This window comes from Amblyomma americanum, chromosome 3 (assembly GCF_052857255.1).
Source record: "Amblyomma americanum isolate KBUSLIRL-KWMA chromosome 3, ASM5285725v1, whole genome shotgun sequence".
NCBI lineage: Eukaryota > Metazoa > Arthropoda > Arachnida > Ixodida > Ixodidae > Amblyomma > Amblyomma americanum.
The window spans coordinates 174,747,258-174,770,775 of record NC_135499.1 but is presented as its reverse complement, the minus strand read 5'-3'; the positions used below and the strand labels follow the sequence as shown (position 1 = coordinate 174,770,775).

Here is a 23,518-nt window from a genome sequence, read left to right as displayed (position 1 = left end):
CAAATTTTTAAGCAATTTATTATGTACCGTCTGTGCCAAGAGTAACAAGTCAAGTGGGCTTGTTTCTTAGCCGTGCAGCGGTGCACTCATGGCACCTCTTAGGCTCTAAATGCGTGCAAAGTAAGCAGAACCGTTGGCCTCACTTTTCGATACCTTTTCGTCTTCAGGGGTGTCGTAAGGGCTCCACAATAATACTATTAGGAAAGCACATTTCGTTACCCGGTTACTTTTGGCAAAAACGGTACATCATCGCATTTTGCGTTGAGATTTTGCATCTCGAGATCTGCTTAGACCCATAGCCAAAGACCAGCCAGAGGAGTTAAAGTTTTAACCTTATGAAAATGAAAATAAATGAAATTGAAGCTTTGGACATTTCACTCTGGCTTAGATAACACAAGGGTTGTGTCCTAATTTTTGTCACTTGTGTTCTATTCTGACAATTTCTGCCCTTTGTCGGCGGGCTTAGCGGCGCCCGTCCTGCTATCAATGCTTTGGACTACACGATGATGGAAGAGGTACATACCCAAAAGAACAAAATCGAGAACTGGGTTACACCGCTCCATGCCTCATATAATTTTGTCCTGCGTGTATTACTTCACTCGAGAAAGCCTGCATGCTTGTTGTTTTGTTACTCTCCAAGACGTCGTTTATGTATTCACAGCCTTGGACTGGGCTGTTCTTGTTTCCCCATTTTACTGTGTTCATCACTGTCAGCATTGTCCTTTTCCCCCAAAAATTCGGTGTGTGCGTGTGTGTGTGTGTGTGTGTGTGTGTGTGTGTGTGTGTGTGTGTGTGTGTGTGTGTGTGTGTGTGTGTGTGTGTGTGTGTGTGTGTGTGTGCGTGCGTGTGTGCGCGCGTGTGTGTGTGTGTGTGTGTGTGTGTGTGTGTGTGTGTGTGTGTGTGTGTGTGTGTGTGTGTGTGTGTGTGTGTGTGTGTGTGTGTGTGTGTGTGTGTGTGTGTGTGTGTGTGTGTGTGTGTGTGTGTGTGTGTGTGTGTGTGTGTGTGTGTGTGTGTGTGTGTGTGTGTGTGTGTGTGTGTGTGTGTGTGTGTGTGTGTGTGTGTGTGTGTGTGTGTGAAGGCTCCACCATCTGGAAGCACCCTCCTGTGCATCCACCTTCAGACACCCACATCCATAATCCGCTTCCTGGGTGTCGCCATATTGCTCACTGGACTGATGTGTGCATCTGGCACTAGCACAGTGGCAGCGTCAGTGTGAGCTCTCTGCACTTATTTGCAGAAGTCTAAACTGCAGGCTTTTCGACATCTCCCTGCCCCCGTCGGAAGCTATTTATGACCTATACATTGGGTATAGGCATTTGGACCGGACCTTCCCGTCGGGAACATATGGTTTCTAGCAGTGGGCTTTACAGCGCGATATGGATTTCAGCTGTCTGATGGCGGAAGGAATTCCCGACCCTTCAAAGCAAAGGTTCAAAGCAAAGGCGAACAATATTTGATTATTTTTACGACACCCTCAGCAGGCGGGAAATCAGTACAATTGCAAGTTCAGTCTAAATAAAAATGCCTGAAAAGCAGTGTAAAAACGAGCAAGTCAAGAATTATACCAACCGAGAAGGCAGGTTAACAACCAATAACATAAAACTGAGAACGGTATGAGGGAACGCAGGCTTAAGCTGAAAATCAAAGAATGGTCGTTCATGTTAGTGAGTACATATATGACTAATTGGAAAGATCTTATACTAAACTCTATGACTAGAATAGTCTGCAGACTTCAGCGGAACACGGTTGCACCTATACAGCCACGACGGCGCTCCTCGGGGTTCTTCCAGAAGAACCGCTCCGCCGATAACCACGCTCGCTAATCCGGTCGCCTGTCGGCTCACAGCGCGGCCGGTCGGTTGACTGAGCCTTGGCAGCTGAGGCGCGCGCCTCGCAAATAGAACAGGCCACGCAGCAGCAGCAGCCGCAGCAGCCACAAAGCGACCACCTTTCCGGTCCCGAAGGGTCACAGCTGTGCGCGCGCTTTTAATTTACGGGCCTGTCTCCTCGGCACAACCTCCTCGGCTCGCACGTATAGCTACCTATACACTGTGCATGTTCGTGCGTCTGCGCAGGGTCTGCTCGACGCTCTAGCGCATTATATCGCGCGACCTAACGTATACTAGCTCCGTGGCCTCCCAGAAGCGTCCCCGCTATACGCGTCCGCTGATTAGCGACACGGGAGTATACATCTGGAGCGACCCCAGCGACGTAAGCTGCCTGTCTGTCATCGACAACATCGCCGGCCTCGTACTTTTCGCTCAGCCTGTCCGCGGACTTGCCATCCGGAATCATGACAGCACCGCGTGCAGCCTGCGGCTTTATTTCTTCTCTTGTTACACGTGATAGTGCGAGCGCTGTCACTTTGCGGCCCGCCTGTCCGAGCTCTCGTGCTTCCGCATACTATAACGCCACGCGACCTGTCATGCCTGTCCTTTTGTCATGTCTGTCACTTCTGCTTTTCCCGCGCAGAAATGATAAGAGAGAAAAGGAGCTTTCGTATGTCACATCAGTCCTTCCCCAGCTTGGCGGAAAAGATCCATTAATTACCAGGAATTCGGGACGAGTGCTTCTAATTCTCTTGGCTGCCACCATGTGGCGCATGGCTTCGAACGTTACATAATGGCGCCTTGACATTATCCGTGACGTAAGAACAAAAGAGAATGACCGAGTGGCTGCAGAACAGAACGTGATAGGCCGCTAGCTTTAGCGAAAGTGGCTAGGCGCTGTTCCCGAATTCCTTTTAATGATGGGCCGTATACAGGCAAACCACCGCAATTTTGAACGGTATACGTGGCCAACATTCTTGTACCGCGGCTGTCCTCGCTTGACCATGGATGAGACCTTTAAAACGAGAGGTATACTACTCAGCTTTCTTTACTTGCAAGTAGCTCTGTTCAGTCATCCGCGACGGGACTTTTACGACTTAACAACGTTACGACAGTAGTTTGTAAAACCGTTCCAGGAAAGGACGGTGCAAAGTGTTGATTGCTACAACAGCGTCGTGCCTGGTGCTACATTGCGATGAACAATGTATTAAACTAGGAAAGAAAGAGCTTTGAGAAGCCATCAGTCTGTTCAGGTATACCAGCAATGGCAGATTTTGGCGTAGGCCTACCGCTAAGAGGGCCTTCACGGGGGTAAGGTTGTCAATCAATAAATAAACAAATAAATCAATCAATCAATCAATCAATCAATCAATCACTCACTCAATCAATCAACCTTTATTTACAATTTACGTGCATGCAAAGTGGGGCGGTGAAAAAAAAGCAGCGAATTATGCGCTGCTTGACGGGCCTCCCCACCCCAACCAGTCAGCAGCTGGCAAAAGGCAAAGACAAAACGAAACAAACCAAAACAAAAGAAGCGCTGGACAAATGCCTAGAAATTTAAGTGCGCTTACGATGAGCAATATTTACAGAAACACGCATAATCACACAATCACTCTTGCTTCAGATATTCAGCAGCAATACGCACTGCGAAAAATTAAAGCTATAACAGAGAGTGGCCCCAGTACAAGTTAACATGCTCGTACTTCGCATCACTGTACATATTTCTTGCGGATAGCAGACAGCGACGTATTAATTAGTTGATCATATAATGAGGTGTTCAGAAGATACGGTACAATATAGCTTAACATAGAGAATCCTAGCTGATGTATAATAATGCATATATCATAGATGCATTTACTCTCAATCATCTTCTTAAGACAGACATGTGGACAAGCGGCGTGGGGACTGTGATGTACTGAGGACAAAAAATAAATAAAGCACATGTCACTTGTGACAAAGAAGAGGGAAGTAGAGCAAAAACAAAGTAGAACCACCGAGCCTCTCAAATAAGAGCCAAACATTCCCGCGCACTGGACATCGATATACCCCTTATTTATTGGTCTGTTTTGTGCTTGTTTTCCGCATGTACATATAGCTCTCTCGAGCACTTCTTTTTTTTCTGGCGTGACGGATATAAGCCATCGAGCATAGTTTTCATTCGTTATTTTTTCGAAAGACGCCTCTTGGGCACCGTAATTAGATACACGAGTAGCCGTATCAAGCTTACGCCCCATGTCTTCGAAACTTTGAAACATAACCTGGAATGGTGTGGCTTTAATTGTACGCCGTATTCAGCGATCTCATAGTATCAACTCTCACTCCACCATGACCGCAGAGTTTGAAATCCGGGAAGAACTCGGCGAAGACGTCGAGCGCTCGCGACGCATGCGCAACTCACTCACAGGTACGGGAAAAAATAAAAATAAAACGAAGCCTGGCTCTTTCCAAGTTTTCGCCTCGACGCTTTTGTGCGAGTGTCGCGGAGAAAGCCACCTCGGAGAGAAGAATCAGGTGCTTCTCATTTTTGGACCCATTCAACGGCCACCTGTAGCATCCGGCCGCTGTTGTGGAAGGAGACACGGACGGCACATCACTCGGGCAAGAGACAGCGACAGACTCGGCGATTAACGCGGAAAAGGGAGTCTGTTCCGCACTTTGCAAGCAGCGTCCGCCGCTCTCCCTTTGACTCGCGTCTGCACATGTCATCTGCATGGCGTGCTTGAATTGCTCTCTGGCGAGACCGAACGCCTTTTCCCCACTACGTGACGATTTGCATACCGTTGCTGTCGGTTGTGGAGTGTTGTGAGTCATCGGTCGCTCTTTTGTGCGCTCACGTAAATGTCAGCACATTTGCTTTCATACCGCCTGGCGGTGTTTTGAATGTCTTCCCAACACTCCAGTGCAGGGCAGCACCTTTCCTTCTCGCCTTTCTCAGTGCTGTGGAGAAGAGCTGTGACCGGTGGGTGGAGCCTGAATGGCACTGATAATGTGCCATTCCTGCGCATAGTAGAAATGCAGGTTAAACCCACTAAGTACTGCGCATCGCATCCTTCCGCAAGCGAGAACGGTGCTTCAGAGGCACACTTTGTTTGCAATTAAATAGTAACTAGACTCCAGCACAACTTCAGATTAAATTCCAGCTTAACTCCATAGGCCAAGATCCACAAAAGTGGAAAGCACGTGTTCCGCGTGCAACGGAGCCGAGACGTCCGGCCATGTTGAAAGCTGGGTTCGAACACTTTATTCACGAAGGCACAAAGGCGCACCACAAGCGAAGAGAGGAGTGTACACTCATGGGCAAAAGTTTACGGACACGCGGACAAGAGATTTTCTTATGGGTTGTCTTCTAAGCTGGCAGATAGCTGGCATAGGCTCCAGTGGACAAAGCACACAGTTTCCGCGTGCTTTTAAGCATTTAATTCACCTGCTTTACATGACTGCGGAGAAATAATATTTTCCCCTGCTAACTATCAACCCACAAACTTTGTCCATGACTGTACAACGAAGGCACCGTCATAGTTACGATCATTAATTAACGCATTCGCGCCCTTCAATAGAACAAGGTAAAGTTATTTAGGCGCCGTGAACAGCCCGCCTGATTACAACGCTTGTGTGGTGCGATGAAGATTAGAACCTTTTCTGATGCGTAAAAACTGCTGGCACTATGCGAATAAAGCATGCCAAGGACCATAAAAATACTTGGAATATCTTTCGTCCACATTGCCGCATTTATTTCCATCATTCGCTAACCTGTCTTGCCTCGCTTGGATCATTATGACATTGCTTACGTCAGAAAAAACAAAACAAAAACAAAACAGCGTCCACATTCGCCACATTCTCTGTTGAAGTGCAGGCGAGAGAGTGCCTTCACAAGCGTCAGGCTGAAGAGAACAAAAAGAAAAAAAAAGAAAAAGAGGCGTCATACGATGACTACAGCTTTGGGCTACGTCTTCCACCGTACTTGCTCCATATTGTTTTGTACGGAGTGCAGTGGTACTGACTCGAATTCTTCACTCCTCTACTAGTATAGCACCCCACAGAACGCTTTGCCACCGCCCTTATTCTGAACTCTGCACAGACGCATAAATTTCAGAGAGCGTTCGCACAAAAGTTTTGTTTGGAACTAGCTGTCAACAGGTGACAGCCGCCGTTGCTCCTTTTGTGGGAGACAGCGTCTACAACTAGGCTGACCTGTCACCAAGAGCTGATTAGTTTTTTTTCGTTTTGTCACCCTAACAACATGCCGTCAGCATAAGAGTCAACCTAAGCGCATTTGTGTTTGATGAAAAATGGAGGCTGTAAATTCCAATTGCCGTTCAAAGTAAAATGAAAAAATGACGCATAAAGAGTGAATTTTTCTCCACAGAAGCATTCGTATGAAAAAAAAGAAAAAGAAACTGTGCAGGATGTTGTCGATACCAGTGTAATGGATAAGGGAAATGCTGAGCGGCACTATTCCGCCAAGGTACTTCCCTTCGTTTCGCGCTGTCTGACATCCGATAGGTTTACCAACATGCCAGCACGGATTAAAGCCACTTCCGTACTACAAGAAACAAATAAAAAGAAACGTAGTCTGCTGCTTTTTTGTGACACGCGTTCCTTCTGCAGGCGCCACGATGTATACGCTTCTATCCTTTGCGGCAATATTTCTACCTCGAATGTGAAAGCAGCTGCGGGAACAAAAGCAAGGCCTGTTCGCATGCAGCAAAAGAGATCTGCTGCGGAGATTTTCGGTGCGATACGATACGATTTCAGTGAGAACACACTGGCACCGCTTCATGAAGCAAGTGCATAATTCCTAGGCTGCTGGCTTCGTGATATGGTACCCGTACAGAAAGAAAATATGCGAGGGGGGAGGGTTAGAGATTAGTACCGGGACGCTTAAATCGACCCTCAATAGAACGGACACCATATAAAGGCAGGAAGTCTCGTGAATTTATGTGGAGATCATATTCCGCCTCCATCCGTCGTTCCTCCTTCACAGATGTGCCTGTGACATCACAGATGTGCCTTGCTCGGCTTCTGAAGCTGTGGCGCTATAGGGAGCCAGTGATGACTACATAGAATGACGGTCGTTTTGCGGAGTCCAAACCAAGATTACAAGCGACGAAAGCCACTGTCTCGAACGAACGTTGTGGTCGTCCATATCTGTCAAAGAGCAATGTCATGCCTCGAAATGTATAGTAGCAGGTAACGTAGAGAAAACCGCTCTGTTTTCTAACCGAAAACTGTTTCCTCAGCCTCGCGTGTTACACAGCTGCTATCAGTTCGAGCTGAATGACTCTGGTTTAATCCAGCACTGAAGCGCTGAGCACCGTCGAAACTGAAGAATGAATGAACGAAGCCTTTATTGCGATGGTGGGATGGCTCTCGGCCGCTGTTTGGGAATTAGGAGGGAGGGGGTGTGGGTGCAGAAGCAAAACAAATGCATTAAGTAAACAACAGTAATTATTAAATATTTAAAATTAAGAGGACCCGCTTAAGCTACGCGAAGAGCAGCCAGTGTATGACTTGAAAAACTGTTTTATTGCGGCGTAATCTGTCGCGGATCGAAAATACAGATGGAAGTTATGAGGCGGCAGTCTTATGCTATGGACGCACCGCAACAGGTCTGCACTGGTCGTTTCCTGTTTACGACCGACTAGTGACGGGACGGGAAGGGACGACACACGAAGCGGTTTTACTAATGGTTCACGACCGCAAACCAAATAGCCTCGCCGCACATGACTGTCCTCTTCTAGAGGTTTGAAAAGCTGAGCAACAAGAGAACACGAGGCGCCCATGAAAGAAGACGGCCGTCGCGGCGCCGCACGTAGATTTTTTTTTTTTCTCCTTCGACAGTCGTGAAGCAGCCCACCGTCGCGTGTCGTCCTTGGCCACGGCGTGGCGGGAAGGGGGCCTGATGGAGGCCTCGCTAGCCGCGCTGTGGCCGATGCTTTTCTCCACTCTCTCTCTCTTTCACCCCTGCGTCGTCGTAACGGTCTCTCGCCGTGTGCGTTCCCTGACGTGGCTTGTGGCGTCGTGCTCGAAGACGGATGCTCGTGCTTGTTTATTCACTCACGCTAACGTGTTCACCTCGATCGCGCAGCTTTCACCCCTACAGTTGCCGCTGGCCACGCCAGCGCCGAAGTGGCGACGGTGGGTCGTTAGGCGACGGCCTCGTAGTCGACTTGAGGGTCAGGCAGGAGCTCCACTCTAAGCACGAATGCACCCATATGGGAAGAAAAAGGGAGTAAACTCCCCTATATGTGAGTGAAGAGGGAGTAGAGTACTAGAGGAAAACTTACTCTCTTTTTACTCCTTTCTTTTTGTAATTTAAATGTATTGCCACAACTAGATTTCATTCGTCGATGGCTACACACAGGGCTCTGATAAATTGGTCTCCAGCTGCAGCGGCTCTTGATGTCGGTAACTGAACGAGCTTTACCAGTGGTATGATACATGCTTCGAGACATGTGTGCCGCTGAAGGCACACGCTAACCGAATGCAGGTGCTTCGCCCGTACTTACAGGCATCCGAACGTGGGGAGTGCAATTCGGATTAGAAAAGGGATGAGGAATGTAGGAGAAGTCTATCAGCAGGGCGACATTGACAGCTGCGTTTCGGAGACACAAGCATTACGCGACCATCGACAGCTATCAGGAAAGGACTAATGTACCTGGCGATAATTCTTTTTCCTTATAATTTCTATTTTTCCACATATATGAGAGGCGCCTGCGTTTGCTTCAGAGTTCACTGTTGCCTTCTCCTTCGAACCTGCCGTTTCAATGTTGTCAAGGAGTAAGTTGGGCTAGCGCATGCAAGCTCATCAAAAATCTAAAGGAATCCAAGTAGAGCTGTGTGAATCTCTTCTGACATTATGATCGCGCTGCTGGTAGCTGGCGTTTGCCTGCTTTTCCCCCCATCCGGGTCGGAGCACCGTCGACAGCTGGGGACGAGCGCAGGCCGACGGAACACTTCAACAGATGTTTATCGCCGAACAGATGGCTCATAACGAGAAATGCAAACAATGCGTCAGCTTACTCCCAAGCTTCGCGGCAGCCTGGCGGGCAGTCATAACAGGCGGCGCTCCCAGGGCCTCGTAAAGCAAAAACTACATTCTCCGCTCTTGCGAGGGCGTTGTTTTCAGGATAGTTGGTGCTCTACTGGAATTGGTTTTAAGTGCAGCAGAACAGCACAGGAAGGTTCAAACACTCTGTCCTGTCAACTTTGAACCTTCCTGTGCTGTTCTGCTGCGCTTAAAACCAATTCCAGTTCCTCATTCTTGTTTGGCTGTTTTGTGGTTAGATTTGTTCTGTTGGCTAGAGCTTTTAAAAGTGCTAAAACTGTCCTCGGAACGTGGTCTTGTTTGTGTTCCTGCTTTGTGACGCTTCGTAGCTCAAGCACGGTCTGTAGTAGTCCTCAGTTTGATGCCACGGACACTGCAGCCTAAGGTCGAACATATGAGCGAGAGCTGTTGCACTACAAGAAAGCTAATTGCCCATGGCCGATATTTCACGTTGGGGGTTTACACACAGGCGTCGTGAGTTTCACAGACTGACGCTCCTATACGCAGTCAAGGCAGTCTCTTTATCTCCATGGTGATAGACGCGAGCGTCGGTCACTTCTATCTCTTCTCTTTTTAGGGCTTTGTGTGTTGAGTTTGTTCCCTGTGAGCGGTCTTCGCTTCAATGATGTGTCTGATTACTATGACACCTGTTTCAGTACTGACAGAAACCGCATTCAGGACACGGAGAGAGTATTTCAATCAGAGACTTCCGCAGCTGCGGTATGCAACGCTCACTGAAGCCTTTGTCATGAGCCCCGGTCCCGACCGTGGTTTGCACAGCGGGGTGTTTCCTGAGCGGCGAGTGGTGCTAGTTTGTATCCAAACCATGGTTTAATTGGTAACACACCGGCATACTGCTTGCTGGTATCTTTATATTAGGTGAAAGATATCATCTCGCGGCTCAACGTGAACAATGCCACACAGAATTCTGAACAAAAAATAAATATTTTTTATTACGAACTCGCAAGTACAGTGAGTGCTTTGCTGAAAGAATAGACTTGGTTATTGGACATAAGCACTCCACTGATGTCTTATGAAAATGGAAGCCCGTCAAACATTGTTCAGCTGCAGCAAAAATTCTTTAACTCCACATACTGCAGTGTTTTCACTGTTTAAGGGTGCTCGTGCATGATTCCTTCTTGTGCTGTTGGTAACAAACACTACATTACTAAAGTATTATAGTTGTGAATGTGCAGCGTATCCTTTCCTGTTTATCACTTTGAGTAGCAAAATGCTTGCAAAAAAACATGCCTCGTGGATTTATGATGTCATGGTTTGCAGCGCTTATTTAGCACCACATTTCAACTCTGTGTTGACGAAAATGGCACACACCGTGTATTTTAAAAGTATTCATCATGATTTATCGCACTGTTACCTTTGCTTCAAAGTGTGCACAATATCATCGCACCTAAAAAAATAAAGAATACTGCGGTGAAAGAAAATGTGTATTTCTTCCAATCATGCCTGTACGGATGAATCATTTGAGTTTGAGACGTTCGCGTGCAGTTATTAGCTGTAATCGGATGTCTTTGAGTTTTACGTGTCTAAACTGTGCCTCATTGGGTGTGATGGCATCATAGCGGAGGGCTCTGCTCTAATTTCGGTCACCTCGCCTCGTAGCATACATGCCTGTTCACCTATTGTCCCCACATTCATGCCACCCCTGCTACTGGGGAGTCATCTGTCACAGGTTCATTAGCAGAACGCCTTAAGCACTAACTAAGCGCCACGAGTAATTTCAGTTCACCAAATAATATGCACTAGTTGTAATTCCAAATTTCATTCTCTAGATTCTTGGTATCTTCACAGGGTCAAACTGCCAGGTTCTGTAACAGTACCGACGTTGGGCACCGCACTGGTTTTCGATAAGCACTTTCCCACTCATTTCCAAGCGTGGCACTGAAGTTGCTGTCTACGAGTGCGATGCGCTGCACTAGATGGAAATGAAAATAACAGCAGATGCTGTTCATATCGCGTCAGGAAGCCCAATACTGTGCGCATTAACGCTATCAGTTGATCGCGATCATCCATTTGCCCACCACATTGCATGGATGGCAGTGCCATCTGTAGGCTGTGAAACTCAGTATTGTAGCGTTGGCGACAGTTATTTACTACTACACGGGTGCCGGCCAATAACGAACCACCCTGTGGCGCTTTAGTGATACATAGCATAACTATATAGCGTCCGTGACTGCACAGTATAGAGGAGTATAGTACATAATTTGCACCAGTTTCCCGTCTTGACATGGTTTCATAGTTGACCGGAGTAAAATATCGTCTCTCTTTTCGTAGTGATTTGCCACTGGTTCGCAGATTGATTATGATACTGGGTGCAACCTATAATGCATGAATGGTATGTGCTGAGGTGTTTTTCTCTTAGAACAACGTATCTCTCATATAAACGGTGATCTACGAGGTGACAAAATGGGCACTAATTGAAAGAAAAGGCCGCAGGGGTAGGCAGATAACGAGTTGGAACGATAAGATAATAGAAAAATTCGCAAAGGTCTGACAATGTCCGCGGCTGACGCAAGACAGGGAAAATTTGGAGATAACCAAGGTATACCGAAGTCACTGAACCTTCGGCAGATATTCCTCGAGTAATAAAGGTGATGACAATGGTGACGATTTGTGGCGGTTGTTCATAACTGCGACAAAACGGACGCATGAGTGTAAAAAAATGAGCGTGCATAGTCGCCTTTCCTGCTTCCAATTGTTCCCCTTCTCTGTGTTTTCCGCAGTGCGATTGCCGTTACGTGAGCCCTCCTGCATCCTTCCTCTCCCTTAATTTTTCGGGTGCAAGCAGCCATCTTGCTCGTTCTGGCAGCAGAACCTGCCAGTCTTCTCCTTCTTCCTCTTCCATTTTTGCATCTGTGCAATAATACGAACGGCACTCAACGCTCAGGCAGCCGATGACGCGGCCGACCACCTGAACTTCTGATTAAAACAAACCTTCGTCTAGGCTCCCTCGCATATTTCAGCGAATAGCTGTCGCTTCTCCGCTCGCCGTAGCGTAAGCAGGCGGGGGATAAGAAAAAATAAAAGAAGTGATGGAAAGATGACGGAACAAACAAAGCAGCGGCCCCGCGAAAGGTCTTTATTCGAGCCCACGCGCGCGTGACCCTAAATGCATCGCCGCCGGCGCACGGCGCCGGCTTTGTCGCGAGCAGAATTTCCGCCGGAGCTGGGCGGCACGCTTTTCAGGGGCCAGACGCGAGCAGCTGCCGATGTCGATCTCGAACCTGAGCTTTCGCTCTTCTCTTTCTCCCTCCTTCCCTCCCCCCTCTCAGACGAAGCAAGCCAGGAGCGGCCGGCTCGAGTGGAACATCCATTTCTGGCTGGGACGCGACACGACGCAGGTTTGTGCCGGAAGCTGTCTGCCCGGGCGTCACACGTCTGGGTGCAAGACGCAGCAGGGGGCCTGCCTCCAGACGCAGAACTTGGCTTGGGATTAAGTTGGAGCAATACGTGGAGACTATGCTTACGCTGATGGGGCAGTGCTTGCGAACATAATGACATCACAAAGCTTTGAGTTGCCGTGTTTCTTCAACATAAAATGGTGATAGGAATTTTTTTCCACACTCTTGTTACAGACAGCCCTAATAGTCATATAGTTCCGATTTACAGATAATTAGTAAACATTCCCATTAATAATCCCCCTTAACAGATAATAATGTGAATTGCAGACGTTTGATACTACTTGAGAGATGCGGTTGACAGGAGCTGACAGCATGCGTAAAAGTCGCAGCAACAATTCACAGAAGTTAGAAGGTACACCTTATGTAATGTAAGGTGAGAAAAAAAAAACCTGCTAGGCAGCCGGACAAAGCTCTCACGCCATCACAAAAAAGTTCAATAGTGAAAGACACAGCATCATTATTTGTGAACTTTGCGATAAGAAGTCATTTCAGGGATCACTGTCTCGTACTGTCATCACCCGATAATAGTCATCACCTAGTGAGAGTATCAACGGTAGCAGCAGATACACCGCGTGAAAAAGAAAATCACAAGTGTGATACTCGGATGCCTAACACGCATAACGAGTGTCTATTTTTTGTTTTTGCTTTTTTTATTCTCACCTTTGCGTGGTCAGTGTTCTTTGTGCGAAGACTGCGACCACTGATCTCTAGTTGCTGGCGCTGTCGTCCGGCAACGCAGGACGAGTACACGGTGGCCGCCATCAAAAGCGTGGAGCTGGACGACTCGCTCGGCGGCAGCCCCGTCCAGCATCGCGAGGTGCAGGACCACGAGTCGGACCTCTTCCTGTCCTACTTCAAGACGGGCATCAGGTGAGCGTTATCTCCTTATCTTGATGCATTCAGCGCTGCTGCATTTCCCAGCAACTCGCGATTTCGTTAGAGACCCGCGATAATGCCGCATTGCGAGTGACCTACCTACTGAGACCGGCCGTTTCTACGGAGAGGGATGGAAATAATGGTCGAGTGTTCCTGGTAATTGAGAGCATTTCATTCTCTTCACTTTAATTTTTTAAATACCCCTTTTTAGGGTCGTTACATAAGGTGGAAACAGTTTATAAAGCGGAAAGTTTTTAACCCATGAAGAGCATTGACGAGAAGTGGACTTTGTCACAGGTCAGTCTAGTGCAGAATTGTGCAGTGGCATTGTTATTTGCTTAACGGGACAACTCCGAAGGCCTGTCACGAGGAAACCAGCAAATGGTAGCTGTGCATTACACAGTGGAAATGGGAATACTGGTGATGGAATCTACAAAGGGGCGTGAAACGAGAAGGCAGCAAAGATAAGAAGGTTCGCCGAATGAATAGGCCGACAGAAAAGCAGCTTTTTACTACAATGGTGTACAGTCGTCCAGTAATGACGTTCATTTTTGTTTAGCTCTGCTATTTTGCGTTGTGCTCTTTTGTAGCGGTGTTGTAGCGTCACCGTTCTAATTGTTCCATCGCTGGGCTGTTTAGTCCCTGCTGTTTTTTTTTTAGCGCACAGTTTTTTTTTCCTGCGTGTTACTACGATGCCGCGCTGTTTTCTGGCTGCGGTGTTTCGGTGTGCTGTTATGGAAATGTGTTGTCCTTTCGTGTGCTGTCTCGTGTTTTCATCGCAGATTACGTGTCCCTACAACTTCGGCGGGAACTTCTGCATCGCTAATCGAGCCCTCCCGCGCCTCCTCAGTAAGAGAAGCGCGCACACGGCAGCGGTAATGTAACGTTCCAAGTTGCGACTGCAGGAGCTTGCGTAGAAGCGCACGCAAAAAGACGCCGACTTATACCGAAGCAAACGAAGAAAAGAGGCAGTTGATAAGTGTAACCAGACGCAACCTGACAGGGAGGGGCTGCCAGTTGAAACTCTTCCTTGACAGGTCGTGGAACTACTCTCCTTGTTTGGCTACAATGGACTTCCGCGAAGGTATTCGAAAAGGAGAGAACGCCGAGGGTAAGGTCTCGGAACGTTCGGCAACACGCGAAACGTGGAAAGACGAGACAGGTGGAAACGGGCGTGTGCAGCTTAAGTGGGGCGAAATAAACTATGTGGCAATTGGCATTCCCGAAGATAGGCTGGAGATCGTGCAAACACTTTCTTGTAGCTATCGTTTGCTCATCTGTTAGGCTACCCTTGCAGCGGTGCTACAAGGAATGAAAAATGAAAAAAAAATCCAGTTAAGACTGACGCTGACGGAAAGTAAGATACCCCGGATAGACTTTACAGAGTGTAGCTGCAGTGTAACCCAAGTGCTGCTTAATCAGCGTCCTCACCTCCACTCCCCCACCCCCCCCTGCCCGCCGCGGTGACTCAGTGGTTAGGGCGCTTGGCTACTGATCCGAAGTACCCGGGTTCGAACCCGACCGCGGCGGCTGCGTTTTTATGGAGGAAAAACGCTAAGGCGCCCGTGTGCTGTGCGATGCCAGTGCACGTTAAAGATCCCCAGGTGGTCGAAATTATTCCGGAGCCCTCCACTACGGCACCTATTCTTCCTTTCCTCTTTCACTCCCTCCTTTATCCCTTCCCTTACGGCGCGGTTCAGGTGTCCAACGATATATGAGACAGATACTGCGCCATTTCCTTTCCCCCCCAAAATTATTTTTTTTTGCTGAAAAGCTACTACATGGAAAAACTCGGGCTCGTTAGTTGCTGTTTAATGAAAGGGTGCAGTTGTGTCACCCGGCTTTCATCATGTCCTTCTCAATCGGTCATAGTTGTCGAGTGTTTAATTTCCTCTAAAATATCAATCAATCAATCAATCAATGGTTTGTGCACCGCAGGTACCTCGAAGGCGGCATCGAGTCCGGCCTGCAGAGCGTGGACAAGACGGTCCACAAGCGGCTCTTCCAGGTCAAAGGGCGCCGCAATGTGCGCGTGAGGCAGGTGCCGCTCGAGGCCAGCTCGCTGAACCACGGCGACTGCTTCGTGCTCGACTGCCGGGACAACGTGTACGTCTTCGTGGGCCACCGCAGCGGCGGCTTGGAGCGAGTCAAGGCCATCCAGGTGGCCACGGGCGTCCGCGACGATGTCCACGGCGGCCGCAGCAGGATCCACATACTGGGTACGGCACGGCCTGCGCGCATTAATTCCCGCGCTTCCGGCGGCCGAAGTTCCCAACAACACAGGAGCCACGAAGAACTTTCTCTCGCGACCTTGGCATGCAGCCTAAAAATGAGAGGATCACTTAGATGGCAACACGGGGCTGCAGTGCATACTACACATATCCATGTTAAGCCTTAGGGAGCAAGAATACCAGGCCTTTCGTAAGTCTTGCATGCCGTAAACTCCGACACTACATACATCCTGGAATAATCCTCACGCAGCCAAGCAATGTCAGGTGGTGCCTCGATTGCGGTCAGGTTGTACATGAAGGGCATGCCGAAGCGCATAATGTTCTACCTATACACCCTATACAACCACCGTCAAACAGTCATGCGGAGCTTGGCAGTATTTCCATGAGAGTAAGAGTGTCAGGAAAGTGCATGTCGGAGGACAACAAATGCAACGTGTGCATTCTGCAAGTGTTCTCCTACGGTCTTGAGGTGCCCGATCGTGTTTTCATGGGAGACATGCATGTCGCTTCACGAGAAGTGCTTTACTTTAAGGCTGCCATAATTTTACTTCACAGCGTCTGCATATTCCTCGGCGGGTAATGTAGACCAGCCCACCGCGAACATCTGCTTGGTGGTAGCCAGTTCGATCGAACGCGTCTCAATCAAGGCATTTCAGGGGCAAAACAAAGGTGCCACAACAATGGTGCGCACAGCCACGCCTTCAATTTCTTGGAGGACCCAAGAGGCAGGGCACTTGTTCTAGCCAAGTTTAACGAAACAGGTCGCGACAACCTTTTCCCACACGAATGGTTTGTAAATATGAGCGGTGACAGAAAAAAAAAAAATAGATGGCAGCGTTGGGCTTCTCGCCGGATTATATTTAGAAACGATAAAGATGTGCTTGGCGACGCGCGGTTCAGGTGTCCGCCGATATGTGAGACAGATACTGCGCCATTTCCTTTCCCAAACAGCCAATTCAATTTAATTCAATGCGCCCCCATCTCCGCTTCTGGAAGGTACCACAGGCCCATTTTGGATGATTCCAGCGTTGAGTTGATTCTAATTAGTCTGAAGGCCCATCGGGCCTATTTCCTGAAAGGCTGCTTTCAGCCACGCAGCGGCTATGCGTAATTTGGGTTACAGTGAAATGGCTCTAATTCGTCGAAATCGGGGCACTTGTAGGATTTAGACCAAGAAGATAAACTATAAGTAGGCGGCGATTTATTCACATACTCAAGTAACAGAAAGAGCCTAAAACAGGAATCGAAAGCCATATTGTAATCACTGTTTCTCAGTTCGTCCGTGCGCGTGCGTCTTGCTCCGTGTGACATCTTCTCCTGTGTGCTGGCACGCTGGCAGGAAACAGGACGGCCAGTATTCCTTTTCAACCAACAATCCGCGCTTGAGCACATGACAGCAGGAAAACAGTGAATGCGTCATTAGTGGTGCGATAATGTTAGCGCTGTGAGGACATGGCTGCAACAAAATGTTAAAAACGGGGGCTATTTACATGCTAGTGTTTTGTCAACCAAGTCTTCGTATGTTGCTGCTGTTTCTGACAGGCAGAAAGAACGGAAAGTGCACGGGCCTGCCAACTGGCTCAAGCCGAGCCACTCTCACTGCCGCGTGCTGAAAGTAGGAGAGTTAAAGGATATTAGAGGAACGATAGAAAGAAAAGGCGCCGCGTATATTTGCTTCATTCTGAGCCTGTGTGTGTGTAATGCGCGTGCACGGCTGTCATTGGCCCATTTTCTTGCATGGCCAGGCGTGAAATAAGCGCGCGTGATCGATGAAGCGCGCGAAGCTGCAGAGTGCGGCCATACTTGCTGCTGCAGTGCTGATCAAGGCAGCGCGAAGAAGACAACTAGGGTTGTTGCATGCTGGTTGGTGCAAACATGTCGCAGTGAAGCCGAGAGAGAGAGAGAGAGAGAGAGATAAACGGGTTGGCTCATAATCATCGTCGTCAGCAATGCTGAGTTGAGTGCAATACGTAGGCCTCTCCCATTATTGTCCAATTAGCTATCACCAGCGACATCTCCGACGTGCTGTCCGTGCAAATTTTTTATTCTCAGCCATGTAGCACAAAGTGAGCCCAGCATGGAGCCGTGACCAGCTGATGTGGGCAGACCACGTGTAGCCTAGTCCATCCTAGTACGGTGCTATGGTTGTTTTGCGTTTCTATCGTGACTGTCAGCACAAACATCTGTAGGTCTCTCTCACGCTTTAGATATGTTTAAAATTGTCGTACAAATGCACTCATAACAAATGCAATTCAGGTTAGCCACTGAACAGAAGGCCTCCACAGCAGGAAGCAGGCATGCCGGCTCGTTCAGCTTAAAGTCACTAGTCACTCTGCCACCACCGCCATATCGCGCCGACTGCGGCGTTGCGTCGCCAGCCACATCTTGGCTTGCCGAGGTTTTACTGCTCAGAGTTCGCATCTACGTCGACTTCCATCACGAAACCGGGAAGGGGCCTACGCGGATTAGACGCGGGAATTTTTTAATGCCTAGTGAGAACGAAGTGGAATCGATTGGTCTTGCCACGTGTTCCACGCAGAGGGTCCGCTGACCCCAAGCGCCCACGTGGGTCCCATTGAAGTGGAACATTGCATGCTGTCTGGGGCTCTCCCCAAAAGGACTCTGTGCAGCCCCCGTTTCATTTTATTTCCATCGAAATTCGATTGATTTCATTGATTTATGGTTGTTTAACGTCCCAAAGCGACTCAGGCTATGAGGGACGCCGTAGTGAAGGGCTCCGGAAATTTCGACCACCTGGGGTTCTTTAACGTGCACTGACATCGCACAGTACACGGGCCTCTAGAATTACGCCTCCATCGAAATTCGACCGCCGCGGCCGGGATCGAACCCGCGTCTTTCGGGCCAGCAGCCGAGCGCCATAACCACTCAGCCACCGCGGCGGCCCATCGAAATTCATTCTGTTGTCAAAACAGGCCATCAGTTATCTGTCTTCTCTAACTTTCTCCGCCTTACATGACCCGTCCAGCTCAATCAATCAATCAACCAATCAATCAATCAATCAATCAATCAATCAATCAATCAATCAATCAATCAATCAATCAATCAATCAATCAATCGTCAAATCAATCGATTTGTAGCTTGATTAATTAATATCCAGCATTCTTCCGCGTGTCATAAAAAGCTGCTACCAGCAGCTTGACGAGGTTCTTACCCCTTTTAGTTCGGCAAGCTAGCCCAGGTTCATTTTTTATTCTTTATTGCCGCTTGCGTATAATTAAACTGAGGTTAAAATGATAAGAAGGAAAGGGCATGCGTGTAGCCTAAGATTTCGAAGTGTGATGCCAGCTGGTCACAATTAATTTTATTTTTGTCTAATTTTATAATTTAATGAACCAAAACTGCTGAACTGTAACAAACGAACAAGAAAAATACTAGTGGTGTGATTATACTGCGCACAAACCTGTTCTCTAGGGGAAGACTAAATCGCCAGATAGTCGTAGTAAGGGTTATAGTGGGCGACGAATTCAGGTACGTTTGCAGGTATATTAGAGGCAGTGAGGGCTTGGTTGAGTCCGGACGCCTAGCAGTTTTTGCACCAAGGTCCGGGCACTCCTCGTCTTGTGACAATGGCATGCACAGCTCTGTTTTTTTTTGTTTCTTCAGATTTGAGGTACATAAGAGAGAAAGTCGGGACGTGTGCACTGAAAACTTTTCAGTTTTCCTCAAGGTTGTGCTTCTTTCCATTTGCAACATTCTTTTGCAGGTAACTCAAATATGTGTATAAAAAAATTAATGCCCCCCCCCCCCCTACACACACGCACGACACACACGCACACATCGACAGAGGATACTGATGGTGCTTCCGTACACATGCCGCCTTTACCAAAGTAACCAAACACTCGAGTTTGTTTCTTAGCCGTGTAACGAAGAACTTATGGCTCCCCGTAATATGTATATACCGGGTGTTACAGGGAAGACATCAAATAATTTTCAAAAATAGGATTTTTGAGGTAAAATTATGGCTTTCGTGGCATGATACTGCCAGCGTTGGCGCACACTAGAAAACCGGTGAATCATCTTAACCAGTAAGATGGTTAAATAATTTCTAATTATTAACTTTTTAACTATTAGAGATATGTAGCCAGTTGTTAGTAGCCGCCATACCAGTTTTTAGAATTTAAAAAACGCGATTACCCTTGCCGCTTTGGTCCGACAAAATTTGTTTTTTTTTTTCGACTAGTTGCGTGCACTAGAGGGGTTGCTTCGCCTGCATGCTGTCGAAAGCGCATGTATTTTCGCACGATGCAGCCAGGTTTTGTCGAGTCACAACGGCGAGGGTAACCACGTTTTTGAAATTCTAAGGACTGATATGACGGCTACTAACGGCCGGCTACAAATCTCTAACGGCAACCAGGCGCCTACCTCTAATAATTAAAAAGTTAATTTTAGTTATTCACCTTACTAGTTATAATGATTCACCGGTTTTCTGGTGTCCGCCAAGCCTGGCAATACCATGCCGCAAAAGTGGTATTTTTGCCTCAAAAAGCTTGTAACACCTGGTGTGTAAAGTAACTGACTAACCTGTTGAGAGTCGTAAGCGCCAGTAAAGAGTGTCTGTTTATAGTTTTGAAGACTCGTGACGACCTGTGCTTGCACTAAATGTGCAATATGCGCCTAGCAAAGGTCGATTTGGTCATTTAATTACCGCCGATACGCCTGAACGCGCTTTAGCTTCATGTAATGACGAAGTGCATTCAGCGGCATACCTCTCAGCTTGGAGTGAAAGTGGCGGCTTAGAGCCGTGCTCGATCATTTGATTTGTCGTTCGCTATTCGGTTTGCTCATTCAAGTGTTCAAGTCTGTCGTTGACGCCGTGTGGCCAGGACAAAAGAACACATTTAGCCTCGATGAGTCTGCCGTCCCGACGAAGACCTGGACAAAGAAACTTAGCGACTGTATAAAGGATGGGCGGCTTTTTCGCCGTATTTTCCACGTCGAGAAGCTGTAAACTGAAATTAACCGACCGTCACGAACGACGATCTTTTTTTATTTTCTGTTCTAGTCATGAGAAAGGACAGTTGTTCTAACCATGTAGTATGCGGTATTACTGCATGCCATTTCAATAGTTAAATTACAGAGGATTCAAAGACTATCAATCGCAGCTTTGCCTGTGGGCATTGATAACAACCGAGTGGAGAAAGAAGTAAAAACAAATAGAGAGGGAGAACGAAAGAACAGGAAGGAAGGGAAATAAATGAATGAATGAGCAAGGAAGAAAGAAGCCGCAAGTAACGATGGCGCCGCGAAGCTGCGTTTTTGAGAAAGATGTCATGGCGTCGTTGCAGGGCATTAAAGAAAACCGCGCTTGCGCATTCTGTATTCTGGAACCTTAGGGCAGTTTAATAATAATAATCATAATAACTGGTTTTTGGGGAAAGGAAATGGCGCAGTATCTGTCTCATATATCGTTGGACACCTGAACCGCGCCGTAAGGGAAGGGATAAAGGAGGGAGTGAAAGAAGAAAGGAAGAATAGGTGCTGTAGTGGAGGGCTCCGGAATAATTTCGACCACCTGGGGACCTTTCAGCAATCTGGTTTTGGTGGGCAATACAGTCGGTTAACAGTAATAATAATTGGTTTTGGGGGAAAGGAAATGGCGCAGTATCTGTCTCATATATCGTTGGACACCTGAACCGCGCCGTATGGGAAGGGATAAGGGAGGGAGTGAAAGAAGAAAGGAAGAAATAGGTGCCGTAGTGGAGGGCTCCGGAATAATCTCGACCACCTGGAGATATTTGCCGTGCACTGACATCGCACAGCACACGGGCGCCTTAGCGTTTTTCCTCCATAAAAACGCAGCCGCCGCGGTCGGGTTTATACAGTCGGTTCAAAACGCTTTCTCAGAATACCATAGTGGATGATGGATAGATCTGAACATGCCCAGAAAATTTCTACCTCGAAAACGACTACAGCGTTATGGAGACATAGATGGAAACATGGAAACAGCACCATAAGCTAGGCTTCGTGTAATTGGTTTGGTTTGGTTTATGAGGGTTTAACGTCCCAAAGCGACTCAGGCTATGAGGGACGCCGTAGTTAAGGGCTCCGGAAATTTCGACCACCCGGGGTTCTTTAACGCGCACTGACATCGCACAGCACATGGGCTTCTAGAATTTCGCCTCCATCGAAATTCGACCGCCGCGGCCGGGATCGAGCCCGCGTCTTTCGGGCCAGCAGCCGAGCGCCATAATCACTCAGCCACCGCGGCGGCCCTTCGTGTAATTAATGTGGAAGAAAAATATACTGTCTTATACAAAAGCCTACCTGCCCGTTCATTGTGACGTACATAGAGGACTGGTAGATGTGACGTGATTCTGAGGTTCATACATATATACGGTTGTCATATAAAGGAGGTGACTTCTACGTGGCCGTGCGATCACGGAGGAGTGTACCACAAACGCTCTTACGGTACAGCGTTCCTTGAGCAGCCGGGAAGATTGGACGATGCGTAAAAATGCGGCGTAATTTTTCTCCCAGCGAAGCATCTATGACAGCGGAGACATTACGTTCTGATACCTTACACAAACGCTCTTACGGTACAGCGTTCCTTGCTCAGGGTGGAAGATTGGACGGTGCTGCACGAGAATGCATGATATTTTTTTCCTCCCAGCGAGAGCATCCATGACAGCAGGGACATTACGTTCTGATACCTTGCTAGCTCGACTTGAACTGTCACCCTCCCTCCGTTATAAACGGCGACGGGCACATTCCATAAAAAACAGGGCGCCAACCAAGTACAGCGGCACGCAAGCACTCGCCGGGCTCGCCGTGGTCGTAAAGAAAAACGCGAAACACATGGGCGGGCGGTTCGAAGCATAAATGGAGAAGCGAAAAACAAAGTTTCGGGATGATAAGACGTCTGATGCGAAAATTCTGTGAAAGCAGTTGGATTTGCCTTTGGTGATTACTTCGGCGCTTTTACTCTACTGAATGATCTTCCTGTGAGCGCGGAATTCGCACAAGCGACAGAATTTCCAGGAAGGGTGACGGTGGGCGGAGGTGGATCTAGGGTGGCGCTGAGTGGGTGGCCAGACCCCTAGTGAGGGAGGCGGGTGGGCAGGTGGCTGGAGGGTGGTGCTTCTGGTGGGCAACTGGCCTTTCCACAGCGTCTTTTAATTCGATTTCGCCGTCGGTTTTTACATGACAGCTTTATGACTGCCGTTCAGCGAAAAACCGTGCGTCGTACCGGTGGGCGGCGTTGTTATGTCGAGAAATCCATCTCACGTCACTCATGTGTGATGTTACGCGTGGATGCCTCAAACGACTTTGTCGTAATGTAACTGATTTTGCTTAAAGAAGAACTTCTATAGGTTTTAGTTACGATTCGACCTAGCCACGCACGCTACCGACTAGATCACGTAGGCACTTGGCTGAGGTACAAGGGGGATATGAGTGCAGTGTTGGCTGAATATCAAGCTAAGCAATGTGGTAATTAGTGGGGTCAACTTGAGACGTGCTAATTAGTGATAAACTAATTAAAGTAACACTAGGTGCTTGAACTGCGATGTGGAAGAGTTTAAAGACAAGAATGTGAGAACTGTGTTCTGATAAGTGCGATAAAGGTGTGAATCAGAGCAAATAACACTGACTGTGTGTGAAGAGAAACCGCTTAAGGGAGACATTAACGCTGTCGCATCATACCATTAAAGGCGGAGCTTAAATGGCTGGTGGGTCATGCTTCTGGGGGATGGAGGCTGCTTGCTTGGGGAGAGGCTCCACTTCAAGAGATGTCATATTTCCGGGGGAGGGGTGACGCTAGCGCTGCTTTCGCAATAGAAGAAAGAAAGAAAGGAAAAAAGAAAGAAATAAATAAAAAAAGAAAGAGAGAAAGAGAGGAAGAAAGAAACAAAGAAAGAAAGGAAGTAAAAAGAAAGAATATTACTTTCAGGAGGCTCCTGTCCGTAAATGCAGCTTTAGCACAGGGTGTTCGACCTTTCGAGGACAACTAGCACGAAAAATTACTACCATTAACTGCCGGCGATGTTTAGGTATCTTTCATGCTTTGCACCGGAACATAAGGTGAAACCTTCTTCGAATTCTGCGTCGGAAATCGCCTTATCAATTCAGCACTGCAACCCGCGTGTGGACTTC

The 23,518-nt window shown here is 47.9% G+C and overlaps 1 protein-coding gene across 1 annotated transcript in view; it reads left to right on the top strand.

Moving 5' to 3' along the window:
* Nucleotides 1-23,518, top strand: part of LOC144125465 (gelsolin, cytoplasmic-like) — a 91,959-nt gene that overhangs the window by 32,813 nt on the left and 35,628 nt on the right. The window contains 3 exon segments of the mRNA XM_077658849.1: nt 12,171-12,239; nt 13,039-13,169; nt 15,114-15,394. Of these exon segments, the coding sequence (XP_077514975.1) occupies nt 12,171-12,239; nt 13,039-13,169; nt 15,114-15,394 (481 nt within the window).